The sequence below is a fragment of the Phyllobates terribilis genome, unplaced genomic scaffold (assembly GCF_046119375.1).
Source record: "Phyllobates terribilis strain yellow unplaced genomic scaffold, ASM4611937v1 Scaffold_12__6_contigs__length_324123572, whole genome shotgun sequence".
In the NCBI taxonomy this organism is placed as follows: Eukaryota; Metazoa; Chordata; class Amphibia; order Anura; family Dendrobatidae; genus Phyllobates; species Phyllobates terribilis.
Window position 1 is genome coordinate 74,179,265 of NW_027362772.1, and position 19,338 is coordinate 74,198,602.

A 19,338-nucleotide genomic window follows, 5' to 3' on the forward strand; every position below is an offset into this window, starting at 1 on the left:
TATTGTGTCTCAATCTGTACAGCAAAGCTGCAGAGAATAGAAAGCATCAGCATGGTCAAAGTGATAATTGGAAAAGATTATTAATATTATTATTATTATTATTAATAATAATAATAATAATAATAATAATAGTATGGAGTAATTCCATGTTTGTGTCGTCTCTTTATTCTGTCCCAATCTATACAGCAAAGCTGCAGAGAATAGAAAGTATCTGCATGGTAAAAGTGAAAACTATAAAAGTTATTTATTTATTTATGTGGATTGATACATAATCAGTATGTTGAATTTTGGTCTTTGTTTTATTGTGCTGTTGTTTTAGCTCCTTTTTTTTTACATAAATATCATATTGACCAAAAATTCTGTAAAATAACCCAAAAACTCATTTCTTTGTGCCAGAGAGCCGGAGTGATAAAGCCAAGCGGCTGTTCAGACACTACACGGTTGGATCGTACGACAGCTTTGATGCTCCCAGGTAAGAATTCCCCGTCTCTTCTTTACGCTGCGTCCCATCTGTCTGCGGACTTCGTGCAGGCGAGCCGCGTCTTCAAGGACGTTCGCAGGTGTGATTACAGCGTGGACGCTTGCCAGTTTCTCCGCAGAGGTGACTGGGAAAACTGAGAAAGCAAGAAATACGAAACACAAGACGGCAAAGTGCAGAATCATTAGTAACCGAGGAGCGCGGTATTTGCATCTCGCTCTACTAAGGAGACCTGTAAAACGACTCTAAAAATATACGTATATATGATATTAGATATTAGATAATCAATGGCTCTTAAAATAATTTCGAAACATGATATAAGATGCACACTGTGTATCATATTTTTAACTTTCTGACTGTATAAGTAATCTCAGATCTGCATGCAATTCCCTGTATGTCCACCAGAGGGAGTATGTGAGCATACAAAATTTCACTTTATGGCATTGTTGCAATTGAGTTGGTGTACAAATAACTTGGCTTTAGACCTGAGTAAAATTCTGTTTTTACTTTTATTATGATCGGAGCTTTTTTCAAAACTCCAAAGCATAACGGAGGAGAGGGAAGGTGGTTTCCAAAAAAAAAAATAGAATTTTTCCAGAAAGGAAAATGAAAAATTGGCTCGGTTTTCTGCATCAGTAAATGCTCTGTATGTAATATCCAGCAATACTACCGGTGCTGTACTCTATAATGTCCAGCAGGGTGAGTATATGTTTATTATATAGAGTCTCACTTTATGGTAGTGTAGTAATTTAGTCGAGGCATTAATTAATGAATATTAAATATTAATATAGTTTAGGACTTTTTTTTAGCATTGTTGGATTTCTATATTACAGAGAATATCAATTCTACTTTTGTGATATGGTTTATTATTTCGTAGAATTTAAAATAATATTTTTACACACTATAATTTGGGCAAATTTGGGTTTTAAATTACCTTAAAGGACTATTCCCAAAATAGCAAGTTTGAACACATTTACAGAATAGGGGATAACCTGCTGATCTCTAGGGGTCCGACTTTTAGAATCCCTCACGATCTTTCATAATCGGCCTCAGCTCTGTTCATTGTCTATAAGAATGCTAGAAATGGCACAGCTCAGCCTTCTTCAGCCATCCCATAGACAGTGGGATTTTTTAGACACATATTTCCTATCCTTTTAGGAAGAGTTTTCAGCAGACTCCTTATCAGCAGAGGCAGGCTTACAATGGCAGGTTACTCCTCTATAAACAGCTGATAACACAGGATCAACCAATCACAATAGGCGAGGTCTAGCTCCTCCTTTCTACACAATGACTTTTGCACATGCTCATTAGGTGCTTCGATATAAAAAGTAGGGTCGAGGTCTGACCATTGTGGCTATGTACATGTGTTGTTTCCTGAAACAAAAGGAAATTAGTGTTTAAAAAAAATGCCAAAAATATTCTTTGGGAATTTTTACTTCATGGGAACTATTTTTTGATGCGGGACCCTTCCAACTAAATGGGATTGTCCAAACTAGACTACTATTCTAAATAAGCCCCAGTGGCCGGGGGAAGAATTGCAATTTTTTTATTTTTTATTTTAATACAGATTATGGTATGGATAAAAAAATAAATGAAAAACATTGCCAAAATTATTGAAAAAATACTTTAGCACAAAAATATGATTTCAGAAATAGGCTATTTTCTGATGATAGCTTTGCTTTGAGCTAACTTTATGTAAATATATATAATTCCCCCTAGTGGCAGATGCAGGTTTTGTAGTAAGCAAGTCCATCGCTCTCACTATAGCCATATTATTATTATTTATTATTATAGCGTCATTTATTCCATGGCGCTTTACTTGTGATATGTCTCCTATCACATTCTCATGTGTATAGTTTGGATGTTTTTATGTTAAATGGGTTTTCTAGAATTAATATAATGACAATCTATTTTTAGGATGGGTCATCAATATCAGAACGGTCAGATCAAGTGATCGCCTGATTGTCGGGGCTATGGAACAGCACCATGCAGTTCATAGTGGCTATGTATGGTACTGCACCTTGAACAGAACTGCTACCCCTTTAATAAGTCAATCAGTGGGGGTGTCGGGAGTCAGACCCCCACCAATCTGGTAATGTTGAACTACGCAGATCATCAGTTCTGGAAAATAGATATAAGCATCAAAATAAACATAAAAACAATCCATCAACCGCAGATGTAAGAAATCCTTTCAGTAAGCCGACATATAATTTAAGTCTATTATATAATCCCGTGTTGCGATCGCGTGAGGTTTTTTTTTCCCCTCCGGTTTCTTATTTCCAAGGCTCTCGGAAAGGAGCTGAAGCGCAGTTTTTCTAAAGCATAGGATAATCAGACACCTACTGTGATGCATTAATAGAGTCACTTATACTGAGCCCCTCCGGAGGAGGCTGCGGAAAATCTGATGGAGCCAGAGGTTAAATTATAGAATGTGGGTAGAAATGGAGGTGTCGGAACTCCAGCCCTGCGCGCAGCATCACATGCATATATGCCATCCTCCGTGACCGGATAAACTCATATATCTACATGCTTATTCAAAAAAATCAAAAAAGGGGGAGTAAATCTCAGAAAATCCTTAAGAGGCAGCATTAATCGGATTGCAACGACTGGATGTTGCTTTCCAGCATCAGTTAGTGACTAACCTTCTAAAGGTGCGGAATTGGCAAATTATGGTTTGGTTGTGATACCATGCCGGGAATGCACCACCCTCTCCGGAGCACTCATTTTTGGATGGGGTTCCCACCCCTTTTCCGCCAAAATGTCCTTGGAAATCCAGAACAGTTGACAACTATGGGCTCAATTCTAAATTTGTGGGGTTTTTTTAAGTAATTTTTCCTTTTTTTCTTACAGTAATTGTTGACCTTTCTGTGCCTAATTCTTCAAAAATGGCACACACGGTTCGTAAACTTTGCGCAAAAAATCTTCTTTATTTGTTCTTTTTTCCGACTTTTTAGGTCCAAGAAGTCTCACTGAAATGTTGCAATATTTTCAGGAGGTGAATTAGAGCAAATCCTTATGTAATACAAAAAAAAAATTGTGCAAAAATTTGCAACTATTTAAAAGGTTACACATTAAATTGATGAATCAGAGGAAAATATCTGGAAATTCCAAACCCTGAACACAATGACGAACATTTAAAAACAAAACAGGAGAACACATATAAAATAGACTTTAGAAAAGGTATGAATTAAAAGGATATGATGCAAGTTAAAAAAAGGTAAAAGAAAACACCAAAAACTGGATAAAAAAGACACAAATGCAATAATGATGGGACAACCTATACATTTTTTATGATCTTGTAGGCATTCAAACACCCAAGCCATCATCCCCAAAATTAGAAGTTTTTCTCCAGATACTGTAAAAATACGACTCCCAGCATGCCCTGATGTAGGTTATTTGGCCATGTTGGGAGTTGTAGTTGTCCAACTGGAGGTCCACAGGTTAGATACCATAGCATTTAAGGGGAGGTTTACCTATTTCATAAATTGACCACTTTGGTATAGGGCAAGGTTCTCTTTGAGCCTTTCTTTGGAGGTATAGATCGATGGCTTTCCCAATGTATACTTCCAACAAAAGGCTCCAACGAACACCACAATAAAGGCTTGTCAATGTGCTCTATGCCTGAAGGACTTCCCAGGATGCCACCATATAGGTGAAGGTTGACTACTGGGTTGTTCCGACCACTCAAGAGGAAGATCAAGCAACAGATGGAACAGTTTGACATCCCTATAAAACAGCCATGTAACTCGATAGGACAGGAGCAGTTGGAGTTCCCAGTCAAGCTGCTTTTGACCAGTAGAGATCTGCATGGGCAGCACAGGGGACCAGCATCAATCAGGCAGTGAGAAAGTCAAAGAGAACACCTACTAGGAAGGGTGAGACCTGTAGTGACAGCCTAGAGTCAGAGATATGAGCCAGAGAGAGAGAGCAAGACAAATATGGTGCCTGCCTAAATGTGCCACCATGTTCCTTCTTTTATGACTTAAGTAAATAGAGGACCATTAAAAAAAGCCACCATTAGGATTTGGGCCAAAGCATGTAAGTTTGAGGAGTCTGCTACTGGAGCTTCAGTCAGGTGGACATCCTAGCTATGTGCATCAAGCCCTTGAAGAGTGAAATAAACACTGGACATAGATGGTTGAGTGAGTAACCTTCTAGCCAAAGTGTTAGCAGAGGAGTCCAACTGGAAGTTGTCTACCGTGAGACCTGCTGGGTATGAGGCAATTTTCTTCTCGCATGTTTGAAGAAGTGATCGTGGGTGAGCGGAGTAAAAAATTCCCATACACATTGACCACACTTGTGTCATAAGTAATATGAGGTCTCACCTAAAAAAAGCCAGCCCTCCTTTATTTATACAGTGCAGTGAAACATGACGTGGTTCCAATCACTCAACGATGTTCCAGTTCTGACCTTCAATCACAATAGGAAAACACGTCATTACCTTATAGTCACTCAGTTTGCAACGTAATTTGTACTTGGCCTAGACATTTGTTAAAAAAAGATATCTTAATCAAAAGCAGAAGAAGGCTGAAACTTTAGAACTTTTTCTCAGATTGTATGCTGGAAATCAAGGCTAGTGAGATTATTGCAAGTTGAACCTTATGATTAATAATGGCATGTCGAGATGCAAAGTTATGATGACAATGTAATCTACTGAGATTCAGCACTGATAACGTAATTTGTAGGAGCCTCATCCGGTAGCCACCTCTCTGACCAGAGCCCTGAAAACCTCCTCCTACTTGCCGAAATCCTGGAGCTTCTACTGATTTGTCGGCCTAGTGTAACGTCAAGCGTGTGTCCTACTGATCAAAAGAGGTGACTGGGATGGCAACAGGTAGGAAGAGGTCTGAAGGTCATGGACTACTGATGTGCCTATTGGATCAGGGTCCTGTAAACCCATTTTATTCAACTCTAGTTGGAAGATAATGAAACAAGACAGAAGAAGAATTGATGCCTTCGAAATGTGGTGCTGGAGAAGGATGTTATCAATACCATGGATGGCAAGAAGAACAAACAAATCAATTTTGGAACAAATCAGGCCAGACATGTCACTCGAGGCAAGGACCACCAAGCTATGACTTGCCTACTTTGGACACATACGAAGAGAGCAATCACCGGAGAAGGACATTGTGGTCATAAGAATAGAAGGAACAAGGCGAAGTGGAAGACCAACAACCCGATAGCTTGATACTATCAAGATAACGGCAGAGAAAATCCTGGTGGACCTATCTTGTCTTGTACAAGATCGATCTTCCTACATAGCGTTCATCCATCAAGTTGCCATGACCCGAGATCAAACCGAAGGCCTTTAAATAAATAATCAGTGCCTCTTCTGTAAAAACCAAGTGCCTTATCTTGAATTGAAATCAACGTAGACCTCACCAGGATGAGGATGATGATGATGACGGGATATCATCAGCCTGTGCTGTAAGATCTTTGCATGATAGATGCCAAAAGAACACTTTTTCAGCCTCCATTAGTTGAAAGGCAATCTATGGACACACTGCTCTCAAGGATCTTTCCTGACGCATCCACTGAACATGCAGCATAAACCAAGCCATGGATATGGAAACTGTGGGGACAGGGACTAATGTAAGAGATTACAGTTTCTGAACAGCATCGAAGACTTGGCTTTATATAAGCAACATAAAAAGGACCCTGTGCCAAACCAGCATATTTCCAGCCAAGAGAGGGGTTGAATCCTGTTCTATGGGATCAAGAAAGCGTTTAAGGATGTGTTCACACTACATCTTTTTCCAACATTTTTTGCACTGAAAAAAAAACAAAAAATGATAAAACAAAAACACTCAAAAGAGTGAACCTTTTTCACTTCTATGCAAAAGCAACCTGCAGCTAATTTGGTCAGGCTTCAAAAGACGCCAACATCTATTCTTCAGGCATTTTCTGCTAGGAGGACACTCTTTACTTTACAATAGACATCAATGGGAAGGCTCAAAAGACATTTTTTTTCCATATTTTTTCAGCATTTCCACCTATAAAAATTCTAGTGTTTTCTTAATTTCTTTATGTACATCAACAACGTCCGGAAAACATGTAAAAAAAACTCGTAGAGTTTCCTGAAACTACAACCACTTGAAAAACGGTCCACCAAATAAAAACATATCTTAAGTCATCCCTCAGAACCGCTAAAAACAAAAAGATAATAATGGATCCTTTATTTCCTTCATGACCCCTTTTCCCTGCTCCCGGTATCCACTACATATGTCTGGCTGATGCCAGCAACGTGTGTAGAGCTTTTTGTATCCATACAAAAGACAACTATATCTTGTAGGACAGAAGATCAGAGTGCCTCCTAAGACAGTTGGAAATTCACTATAGCCACTAGGGCTGGAGGACAGGGTCCATATGAGCTTTGAGGTCCTCTGTTGCATGCAAGCGCTTGCCTAATTTAATGAAAAATTTTGCTGGTTACGAGATATATTTTAACCCCTCAGTTCCTGCATCTGATGAGTTTTATATCTGCATAAGTAATCGGAGAAGTAAATGGTCACTAATATACTGAAATGGAGCGTGATGATTCTCTGACCACATGCTGACTGCCGCACACATATCCGATGACAGCAATGAACCCAACTGAGCTGTCTCTACCCATGAGGTTGATTGAATCCCTTGAAGGGTGGAGCAGTAGCGCAGAGCACAGCTATTAAGTCTGATCGCTTGGTGGGTCAGGGACACAACATGTCCATCCATCATCTGCTGATGCAAAAAACTTCTGTGTATCGGTCATGTACTTCAACGTAGGATCAATAAACTTTTGTGGGTGCCACCCCAGCTAAAGTGGGTGATACCTTTGGTACATAGATGGTGGTTATTGGATGTTCATTCATTTATTTACTGCAGAGATGGAGTGTTGACTGTTAAGATGGTCTTCCTTTGAATAGATTTTCTTTGGTTAATTCTAAATGTTTCTAAGATGGTTTCCAAATCCTTTTATATTTTAACTTAAGTGACTTCTTCTTTGTGAAGAACATCTCAGTAGACTATTTTTATTGCAGTTAGTTTTTCTCGAAAAGGTTTCCTTGAGAAGAACAAACAAAACAAAAAGTCTGGATCTTCATGTTTAAGATGGTCTTTGCAACCGCTTTGCGATGACCATCTTTGGTCTATACCAAAAATTTATAATCCTAGCTTCATTAGCTTCTATTTCGAGAAGACCACCCCTGTAGAGAGTTGACTTTTACTGCATATGGTACTTTCAATAAGGTTTCAAAGTAGTTAAGTGTACACAGTGGTCATTGTAACAGCTGGGGAATAAGAGGAAATTACTGGAACTCTCATGCCACCTATTGGAAGTAGCAATCCTAAAAGTCAATATCAACTCTGTAAAGACTTAGGTTATATAGTCAAACCAAAACCTCCTTGTGGAGACTCGTGTTTCGGAAATTTTGCCCCTCATCAGTACAAATCAGGAAAACTGGTTGCTTGCGTGAGAAACCTTTGACATGGGATCAAAGTGGTAAACTTCTCAAGCGGCAATACTGACTTTTAGAATTTCTACTTTCTAAAGGTGGCATTGGAGTCCATTCTTGTGTTTTTGCATTTCTGTTCTTCGAGCTTGACACTAGGAAAACCTTCTCCCTTGATTAGGCCTCACTGGTGATCCTGTAGTCTGACTCTGGATCAGAACCAAACCGATACAAAATTATCTTCATGGCTTATACGTTTCCCTACTCTAACTTGGTACTCTCCACAAGGTGAAACCTTTAATCTGGTGACTTGGGATGAGCGGACCCTTGGATGTTCAGGTTCCTCGGGTCCAAAGTTCAGTTTGGGTACCAGAACTCTACTAGAACTTGAACCCGAACCCAAAGCCTATAAAAGCCAATGGGGACCCAAATTTTGGTGCTGTAAAATGGTTGTAGTAAGGTCTAAGGGGTTGAAAAAGGCTCTCTCTCACTAAAATGGGCTTCCAGGAGAAGTCTGTGTACGGAGTTCAGCACCACACAGCACTTTACAGTTCAGGTTCACTCATCTCTACTCATGACAGATCTTCTTAAAAGGATTTTCCCACCTTCATTAATGAGTATTTTCGGATTGAGCTTGTGAAAACAAGCACTTTTGCAATTTACTGCTTATTAAAATTTTCAGCCGTTCTTGAAATATTTACCATTTTCTTTTGTTTACAGCTCGTTACCTTGGAGACCGACCAACCCTGCTGGACAGCAGAACATGGGCACTGTTTACATCCACTTGTTCATAGAGCATGTAAGCACTGTTTTGAAGCCGGCCAGGAGTTTTGGAGGGCATTGTTACCTCGAAATCCCTGCCAGCTTCAGCACAATGCTTACATGCCTGAGAACAGCAGTGGTCGGTCTCCTAGGCAACGAGCTGTAAACAAAAGAAAAGTGTTAATATTTCAAGAACGCTGGAGAATTTTAAGAAACAGTAAATTGCAAATGTGCTTGTTTTTACAAGCCCTATCCAACAATATCTATTTATGAAAATGAAAATTAACACTTTAAGTGTCTTTGACACAGTTTCTACGGATTCTATTTAAATTTAGGTCATCCTCCTCCATGTCAGAATGCCGTAACATAAGGCTATTCATTGCGGGAGGGTTACAATTGTGAGCAGCGTCTGTCAAAACCGATCAAAAATGAGAAGAACTAAAGTCAGGTTATGACCCACTTTGGAGACTGAACACCGGAGACAGCCCAACAAATACACGGAGTACTGTTGGTGGTGGCTTTTCAATCTTTGTGTGCAATTTGACCTAGATAACTTTTTTTTGAGTGAAGACTTGAATATTTTATCACTTTCTATCATAAAAAGGACCCCTGTCTACTCCAGCCCTCAGTTTTATATTTTAATACAGGAGGAAATCGTTCTGACTCAGAGCTAGTAATTTATGTAAAATTTATGTAAAAAATGGGTAATCATTTCAGGAGCATAAGCTGAAATACTTAATTGTAACTTTTTTAGTACTGAACGTGGCGGCTGCGAGGAGGGGGCTGGAGTCTTCTGTAATCCTATGCTCCCTGCTTCTTTTGAGGGGGTTGAGACATTGTGCTTTTAGCTGTTTTTTTCTCTTTTTTTCCGCGGCGCTCCTGTGCTGATACAAACAAGCAGTCAGCACGTGCGTTGTGGATGCGTGCCAATTTTTTCTTTTTTGGAGACACTGGCAGGCACTGTGGGTGTCACAATCGGGTAAGGTGGGGGTTTGAGTATATTTCAGGTTTAACCCATTTTGCAGAAATAAATACAATAAATTGATCCTATCTGACCTTTTCTTCCACTATTTTTATCACAATAATTTTTTTGGGTTCATAAGTATTTTTGCTTTCTATGATTAAGCAAAGGTGTGTTCAGCCATTTAAAGGGCTTCTCTGGCAGAGAAAAAAAAACGTTTTTTTCCCAATAGTTAAATAAAACTGATTTATAAAACATTATCTTAATAAGGGCTCATTCAGATGTCAGATTTTTACATACGAGTGCTTTCAAGGTTAACACTTGTACCTGTAAAAGTCTATTGGGCCATACACACAGAGGCGTATAGAGGGGGGGAGGCGGGGCCTCTTCCCCAGACACAGCTGGCAGGGGGGCGTCATCGGACCGCCTAATGTGGCTGTCCGAATTGTCTTCCCTGGTGGCTGCATTTTGCCGCCTCCCGGACTGGGAGTCAGCCGGACTAGGAGGTGCAGCGCGCCGGCTCCCAGTGAACAATTGTACTCGTGTCTTTCTGAAGCGAGTAAAATTGAAGCTCTGACCGCCGGGTCAGAGCAACGTCAGCAGCGTGATCAGGTCATGTGATCATGCTGCTGACGTCACTTGTCGGTGCTGCAAAGGCGTGAATTGGTGGTAAGTGCTCCACTGAAGATCCAGTGTAACAAGGGACATTTAGTGTGGTGATGGCGGTATTTAGTGTGTGTGGGGACATTTAGTGTGGGGGAGTTGGGAGAGGATTGAGGACACAAGTTTCTGTAGCAAGTTAGGGACAGGTGTAGACATATTATGGGGAGCGGGAGAAATTTGATAACACAGTATGAAGAGCAAGGGGGGAGATGGGAGCATGTATGAGGAAACAGTATGGGGGATGGGTGTGGACATAGTATGGTGAGTGGAGGGATGATGCGGACACAGTATGGTGAATGGGGGGATGGTGCGGACACAATATGGTGAGTGGGAGAATGGTGTGAATACAGTATGGTGAGTAGCGAATGGTGTGGACACTGTATGGTGAGTGGGGTTATGATGCGTACCCAGTATGATGAATGGGGGTTGGGTGCATACACAGCGTAGTGAGTAGGGGAATGTATGTGGATACAGTATGGGGAGTGAGTGGGGGTATGGGTGAAGACATGGTATGGTGAGTGAAGGGATTGGTGCGGAGACAAAATGGGGATGATGGGTGCGAACGCAATATGGGGAGTGAGGGAGAAAATATATGCAGACACAGTATGGAGAGCGAGTGTGATGGGATGTGTGTAGACAAAGTATGGGGAGCGAGGGTGATAGGATGTGTGCGGACACAGTATGGGGAGCGAGGGTGATGGGATGTGTGTAGACACAGTATGGGGAGTGAGGGTGATGAGATGTGTGTAGCCACAGTATAGGGAGCGAGGATGATAGGATGTGTGTAGACACAGTATGGGGAGTCGGGGGGATGTTTGAGGATGCAGTTTGGAGAGTGAGGGGGTAAATATATGAGGAGACAGTATGGTTAACAGGGGGATGTGAGAGGAGACAGTAGGAGGAGGGAGGGAGAAACATGTGAGGAGACTGTTGAGGGGATAGCGTGAGTAGACAGTATGGGGTGATGAGTCTTTAGTCATTCTATGTGACTGCAGACTTTTGAATTCTCACAGTGCACACTGCACGCTGTCAGGATTCTCTGGTGCTTATGATTTGCATACATGCGGTCACATTTCAACTAGACATGCGTGGCCTCACTCAATGAAAATGAATTGAGCGAGGCTGGCCACGTCTAGTCGGAATGTGGCCAGAAGTATACAAATCGCATACTTGTGCTGACATGACCATCCATTCTTGCCACCGACAAGGGGTAATCCTAAAAGTGTGCAGTGCATGCGCTGTGAGAAATCAGAATCCTGCAGTCACATAGAGTGACTGCAGACTTTCATCTCAAATCTGGAAAAGCCCTTTAATTATAAAATAAAGCCCTGTTGCATGCCAATCCTAACAGCGTGTAATATACTCACTGCCGGGATTTAGCTCTCCATGCAGGTTCTAGCAGTCATCACATGGCTACTTCACTCATAAGATATTTTCGTACTTACGGTCACGTGCCAACGAGCTTCTCTTCCTGCTTCTCTCAGTTTTTCAATGAATATTGAGAGCATTAGGGAGAGCAGCTCGTCGGCACGTGACTAGGTGTAAAAATCGCATATGTGCTTGGGGGGGAGGGAGGACGCCAAACATCTCTGCATTCACATGTCCGTGATTTTTCGCAGACCAAGAGGTCAGTGGAAAATCGTGGAGGCATGACCGATTTTGATCCAAGGTTCGGATGAAAATCAGCAAAGCAAGTTAATGGGTCGATTAAAAAAATCAGACTGCACTCAGATGACATCTGAATGCGGTCTGATTTTCACTGACTGACAGATGGAGAAGGTGGAGAAACTTTTTTTTTTAAATTTCTCCACGTACGAAAAAAACGGATCACACTCAGACCACACTCTGATCAAACTCTGATCAGAATAATCAGTCCATTTTTCTCGTAGACATATCCTATTAAGGAACCATCATCAATCCAAAACATGAGTGACCGAGACCAATCTTTCTTGTTTTCGAGGACCAAGCAAGTCCATGGACTGGATCAGTTTCTACCCTCAACAACGCAGTTACTGGGAAGATCCACCTAACCATGGACACATGGACAAGTGCTTGTGGCCAGGGATGGTACATCTTGCTGATGGCACACTGTGTTAATACAGTGGAATCTGGGACCCAGTCAGACCCTGGGATGGAACACGTCCTCACGATGCAGAGGATTGCGGGCCATGGGTCAATCAGGGTTGCCCCCACTTTCTACAGCTCCTGCACCTCCTCTTCAGCCTCCATCTCTGAAATTACCACATCAGTCAGAAGCTGGAAACACAGTAGCACTGACTCGTCCAAGCGGCAACAGGCTGTGCTGAAGCTAATATGCTTAGGGGACAAAATGCATACCGCTGCAGAGTTGTTGACAGCTGTAACAGAGTAGGCAGATCTGTGGCTGTCACCGCTAAACATACAGCCAGGCATGGTCATGTGTGACAATGGCCGGAACCTGGTGGTGGCTCTGAAGAAAAGCAAGCTCGCACACGTACCATGCCTGGCCCATGTGCTCAACCTAGTGGTTCAGCGGTTTGTCAAAACCTAATCTAATCTGCCTGAGCTGCTTGTGAAAGTACGCCGCATGTGTGCCCATTTCCGAAAGTCACGTACAGCTTCCGCCGCCCTTACTGTGCTTCAGCAGCATTTGCAGCTTCCAACTCACCGACTGGTGTGCGATGTCACCACGTGTTGTAACTTTACCTTGCGTATGTTGGGAAGGATTTGTAAGCTGCAGAGGGCAGTTGTTGAGTATCAGCTTCAACACGCCTGTCGGTATTCAGGTCAGCCTCCGCACATAAGAGCTGATGAGTGGGCATGGATATGTGACATCTGTGCCCTCCTCCAAAACTTTGATGACTCCACCAAGATGGTGAGCGGCGATGGCGCCATAATTAGTGTCACCATCCCGCTTCTCTGTCTACTGAAACGTTCGCTGCTCACAATTAATGAGGAGGCATTGCCGGCGCAGTATGATGAGATGGAGCAAGGAACCATGCAGGGTGATTACACACAGCCCAGCCTCATCTCATACCAACGTGGATTGGGGGATAAAGAGGAGGAGGAGTAAGAGGAGGAGGAGGAGGAAGAGGAGGAGGAGAAACAGGAGCTGTTTTCCTGCGCTACAGATGGTACTACCCACACAACAGTCATACCGTTTGTTCAGCGTGGTTGGCCTGAGGAAAGGGAGAACGAGGCGGAGGACAAGAAGGAGGATGAGGAGAAGAAAAGCATGGACAGTCATCCTCTTGGTCAGGACAGGGAAGTCTTGGCTGTTGGCAGTCTGGCACACATGGCTGACTTTATGCTCCTCTGCCTTTGCCGTGACCCTCACATTGTACGCATTTTGGGCAACAGTAATTACTGGTTGGTCACACTTCTAGACCCACGCTACAAGGAGAACTTTCTATCTCTCCTTGCCGTGGCGGAGAGGTCTAATAAAATGTTTCAGTACCAGAAGGTCCTTGTTGAGGATTTATTAAAAAAATTCCTTGTAACATCCCTGACGGCGTGCTTGCATAGTGCACCACCTTCCACCATGCAAGACTGCAATCTTACCTGTCAGTTCAGGCTGCACACTTTGCTCCTGTAACTGTTGTGTCCATGTCTCTTGTCTGATTGCTTAGGGCGTCGGTGCAGCTTTCTGCCTGTTTCTTATAGCTACTGTGTGCGCAGTCCTAATGCGTCCCCAGCCTATTGCTGTGAGCCACTGGATACTTAAACCCCCTCCACCCAGTAGGAGGGGCCTGAGCAACACTTTCTCTCAGTTTGTCCATGCAACTGCATTGCCAGGTTCTGTCCTGTATCTAGTCTGTTCCGCCACCCTTAGGGCTGTATACCCCGGCTTGTTACTTGTCTGTTCTGCCACCCTGGGGGCTGTATACCCAGGCCTGTTACCTGTCTGTTTCCGCCACCCTGGGGGCTGAGTTCCCAGGCTCGTTTCTGTATCTTGTTTCTGTTTCAGTTCCTGTCTGAACAGTGTCCTAGCCAGTTTCTTGTTTGTTTCTATGTTTGTACCTTCCCTTTTCCTGCAGTGTCTGAACCTGCATCTAACTCCTACTTGTTGTCTCTGTACTTCTGTTTGTGAGTTTTGTGTCCACTCGCTACTTTATTGTAAGTACCTTGTGTGTATCTGGTTCTGCTCATTCTGTTTCCCTGCCTTCATATTTACCTCCTGTGTTCTAGCTATCTTCCTGTATCTTCCAGTCTGTTCCATGTGAACAGAGCCCTGTCCTGTCTGCCTTCACCTTCTGCTCTGTTCTTCTCTGCTTGTTTACCGCACCTGCGGTTCCGCTCTGCTCTGCTTGTTTACCGCACCTGCGGTTCCGCTCTGCTCTGCTTATTCACCGCTCCGGCGGTTCCTCTCTGCTCTGCTTGTTTACCGCCCCTGCAGTTCCGCTCTGCTCTGCTTGTTTACCGCCCCTGCAGTTCCGCTCTGCTCTGCTTGTTCTCCTCTCCGGCGGTTCCGCTCTGCTCTGCTTGTTTACCGCACCTGCGGTTCCACTCTGCTTGTTCACTGCTCCGGCGGTTCCGCACTGCTCCGCTTGTTCACTGCACCTGCGGTTTTTCTCCGCTCTGCTTGTTCACCGCACCTGCGGTTTTGCTTCGCTCTGCTTGTTCACCGCTCCTGCGGTTTTGCTCTGCTAGTCCACCGCACCTGCGGCTCTGTTCCTGTATCCCAGTCTGTACTGGTCTTTATCCAGCCTGCGTTCATACCTGCCAGTATCTGCCTGTCTGCATTCCAGCCGTGCCTGTCAGCACCCGCCTGCCTTCACACCAGCCGTGCCTGCCAGTACCCACCTGCCTTCATACCAGCTGTACCTGCTAGTACCCACCTGCCTTCATACCAGCCATGCCTGCCAGTGCCCATCTGTCTGCATACCAGCTAACCTGCCTGTTCCTGCATTCCCCGATGTGGGTCAACAGCTGTGACCGGGGTCGGACCTGGAGTAGCACCTGGTCCCTCTGCTCGGTTCCTCCCTGGTTCACGGAGTCGACTGAGCCGCCGTGTGACCTTGTTCGGATAGGGTTGATACTTAGTTACGCCCCTCCAGGCACTCCTCGGTTCTGTTAGAACTCTCCTGTTAGGTTTTTTTTTAGTTTGCTGGTCACATGACCATTTTTGCCTATTTAATCCGGCTCCGCCCTCCTGGTCTTGCTGGACTTCATTGTATTTACTACTCTTGAGCTAGCTTGGTGCTCTGTTGCCGTTCTCTGTTAGTTTTGCTAGGTCTTCTGACCTCTATGCTTTTTGTTGTGTGTTTGTCTTTGACTGCTACTATTTCTGCTAGGAGGTGTCCAACTTATCCCAGTCCCTAGTTCTTGTAGGGATCCCTCCCTCACATCTATAGGTCTTCGTACAGACTAGCCAAGGACTTTAGCGGGTCTGATCGCAGGATCAGGTTACCCGTTACATCGTAGGGATCTAGTTTAGTTCTATTGTAGGGACAGTTCTCCTGTCTTTCCTTAGTCCCTGTAGCAGATCATAACAGTAAGTCCAGCCAGAAAAAGAAAAAAAAAATTTTTCTCTAAGGAAAGACCTCCAGTTTTCCATCATGGTCTTGGTTCAAGATTTGGCTCAACGCTTGCAGGGACTCTCTCTGGAGGTGGCTGAGCTCCAACAACACGTGAGTAGCTGTTCTGGAGCGCATTTTGTGGAACCAAAGGTACGTCTGCCTGATCTATTTTTTGGCAAACAACAAGATTTTTTTTCTTTTAAAAATGCTTGTTTATTGTATTTTCGCTTGAGACCCGGATCCTCTGGTGATGAATCACAGCGCATAGGGTTCATAATGTCACTTTTGCGCAAAGATCCTCAGGGATGGGCCTTCTCTCTCCAACCTAGTGATCCGTGCTTTAGATCAGTGGATAGTTTTTTTTCTGCTTTGGGTTTGTTGTATGATGATCCTGATCGTGTCTCATCTGCTGAGTCTGAATTGAGACGTTTGAGGCAGGGATCAGGTAATGTGGAAAAATATTGTTCTCACTTCCGTCGGTGGTCTGCCCAGGTGGGGTGGAACGATTCAGCTTTGAAAAGCTTGTTTCTTGCAGGGCTAGTTGAAAGGGTTAAGGATTTACTGATTGCTTATCCCACACCTGGAAACTTGCAGGAGGCAATGCAATTAGCTATACGGGTGGACAGGAGACTGCGTGCAAGGGTTAATGAGAGCAAATCCTCTGCTATGTCAGCTCCGAGTCCTGAGAGGGTCTGTGCTGACAATGGAGAGCCGATGGAGATTGGGGCGATGACACCCCGCTCTCAGGAAAAAGACCGCAGGCTTTCTGAAGGCTTGTGCTTCTATTGCGGAAATTCTGGTCATTTTATTAAGAACTGTGTGCTTCGTATGAAGAAAGAAAAAAAAATGGTCAGTTATGCCCGTATTGCCTGTTTAAATTCTAAGGGAGTATTCCTATCTGCCACTACTGCTGCTCAGGATGAATTAATTGAATTTCGGGTATTTGTGGATTGTGGTTCTACTCTGAATGTGATTGATGGGGGATTCTTGGAAAAACTTAGATTAGAACCTAAAACTTTGTCATCCCCTATTGCTGTGGTTTCTGTTGATGGCTCTCCCTTGAAGAGTGTTACTCATAAGGTCTGTGAATTTCCCCTCACTATTAATGGTATTCACCAAGAAAATTTGGATTTGGTGGTATTGGATAATTTGCCTTCTCCAGTAATATTGGGGTTACCCTGGTTAAAATTGCACAATCCTGTACTGGATTGGTCTACCAATGAAATTAAGTCCTGGAGCCCTAAGTGTTATGACAAGTGTTGTAACGGACGTATTGCTGCTGTGGATAAAGGGGAATTGCTTGTACCTATTCAGGATTTTTGGAGAGCTTTTTCTGAGGAGGAGTCACAAATTTTGCCTCCCCATAGAGACTATGATTGTACCATTGAATTTGTCCCTGGAGCGACTCTTCCTAAAAGTCGTTTATTTAATCTTACTATTCCTGAGAGAAAGGCTTTGGAGGAATACATACAGACAAGCTTGGCCGCCGGTCACATTAGGCCTTCCAAGTCTCCTGTGGCTGTTGGATTTTTTTTTGTAAAAAAAAAAGATGGCGGTTTACGTCCTTGTCTGGACTTTCGTGAGATTAATAAAATTACTGTACGCAATCCTTACCCACTGCCATTGATTCCTGATTTATTTAACCAGTTAGTGGGGGCCAAGTGGTTCTCTAAAATTGATCTCCGGGGGGCATACAATTTGTTGCGCATGAAGGAGGGTGATGAATGGAAGACTGCTTTTAACACTCCTGTGGGTCATTTTGAGAATCTGGTTATGCCTTTTGGTCTTACCAATGCTCCAGCATTTTTTCAGAATCTTATTAATGACATCCTTAGACCTTTAATCGGCAAAAATGTGGTTGTGTATTTGGATGACATTCTGATTTATTCGCCTGATCTGGAGTCTCATTGGCGGAGCGTACGTGAGGTATTACAGTTATTAATGGACAATTCGCTTTTTGCTAAGCTGGAGAAATGTGAGTTCGCTGTAGAGAGAATTAGTTTTTTGGGCTAAATTATCTCCAGTGAAGGTTTTGAGATGGACCCGGTTAAAGTTCAAGCTGTGCAGGAATGGCCTAAGCCTATTGGTTTGAAATCGATACAGAGGTTTTTGGGTTTCGCCAATTATTACAGAAAATTCATAAAAAATTTTTCTATTATTGTCAAACCGCTGACCGATCTCACCAGGAAAGATGCTAATGCTGTTCAGTGGACTTCTGAGGCCATTGAAGCTTTTGTGTTTCTAAAGGAGAGGTTCACCTCTGCTCCCATCCTTATGCAGCCTGATGTGACTAAGCCGTTTTTGGTTGAGGTTGATGCTTCTTCGGTGGGGGTCGGTGCGGTGTTGTCTCAGGAAAACAAGGATGGAGTACATCCCTGTGCCTTATTTTCAAAAAAATTTTCTGAGACTGAACTTAATTACGATATTGGTAATCGGGAATTGCTGGCGATTAAACTCGCATTTGAACACTGGCGTCACCTCTTGGAAGGTGCTGAATTTCCCATTCAGGTTTTCACTGATCATAAAAATCTGATCTATCTTGATGCTGCCAAGCGCTTGAATGCCCGTCAGGCTAGGTGGGCACTTTTTTTCTCGCGGTTTAATTTTTCCGTTACTTACATCCCGGGTACCAAGAATGTTAAAGCGGATGCTTTGTCTCGCAGCTTTTCTCCCATGGTCTGTGTTGTGGAGGAAGAGGAGAGCATTTTACAAGAAGGTGTTGTGATTGCTGCTTTGGACTCCTTTTTGGAGGATGAGATTCTTAAAGCACAGGAGAATGCCCCATCTAACACTCCCCATGGGAGGTTGTTTGTGCCTAGGACCTTTAGGAGAGATTTGTTTGTTGAGTGTCATGAGTCTCGGTTGGCAGGTCATCCAGGAATTTCTGAGACCAAGAGACTTGTGGGTCGCAGTTTTTGGTGGCCTGGATGGCAGAAGGAAGTCATTAAGTGGGTGCGCCAATGTACTGTGTGTGCTAGATCCAAGTCTTCGCATGCTCCTGCTGCGGGGTTGCTTTGCCCTCTGGAGGTTCCTAGTGCACCTTGGACACATCTGGCTATGGACTTTATTACTGACCTTCCCCCCTCTGAAGGTTTCACAGTCATCTGGGTGGTCATGGACCGTTTTAGCAAGATGTGTCACTTGGTTCCCTTCATCAAACTGCCTTGCGCTAAGACACTCGCTAAGGCCTTTGTCAAGGAAATTGTCAGACTACATGGTGTTCCTACTGACATTGTTTCTGATCGGGGACCTCAGTTCGTGGCTCGTTTTTGGCGTGCATTTTGTGACAGGTTGGGAGTTCATTTGTCGTTTTCATCTGGATATCATCCTGAGTCTAATGGCCAGACAGAAAGGAAGAACCAGGATGTTGAGCAGTTCTTGCGTTGTTTTGTGGCAGACAATCAAGAGGGGTGGTCTGAGTTTCTGCCACTTGCTGAATTTGCTCTTAACAACCATACATCCTCTTCTGCTGGGTGTTCGCCTTTTTTTTGTTGTTCTGGGAGACATCCGTCTTTTGGGTCATTCTCCAAATTGGTTTCGGCTGTGCCT

General features: G+C 43.5%; 1 protein-coding gene across 1 annotated transcript in view; it reads left to right on the forward strand.

Annotated features, from left to right (window-relative positions):
* Positions 1 to 19,338, forward strand: part of SHANK1 (SH3 and multiple ankyrin repeat domains 1) — a 619,704-nt gene that overhangs the window by 437,051 nt on the left and 163,315 nt on the right. The window contains exon 14 of the mRNA XM_073655995.1: positions 397 to 472. Within this exon, the coding sequence (XP_073512096.1) occupies positions 397 to 472 (76 nt within the window). The remainder of the gene's footprint in view (positions 1 to 396; positions 473 to 19,338) is intronic.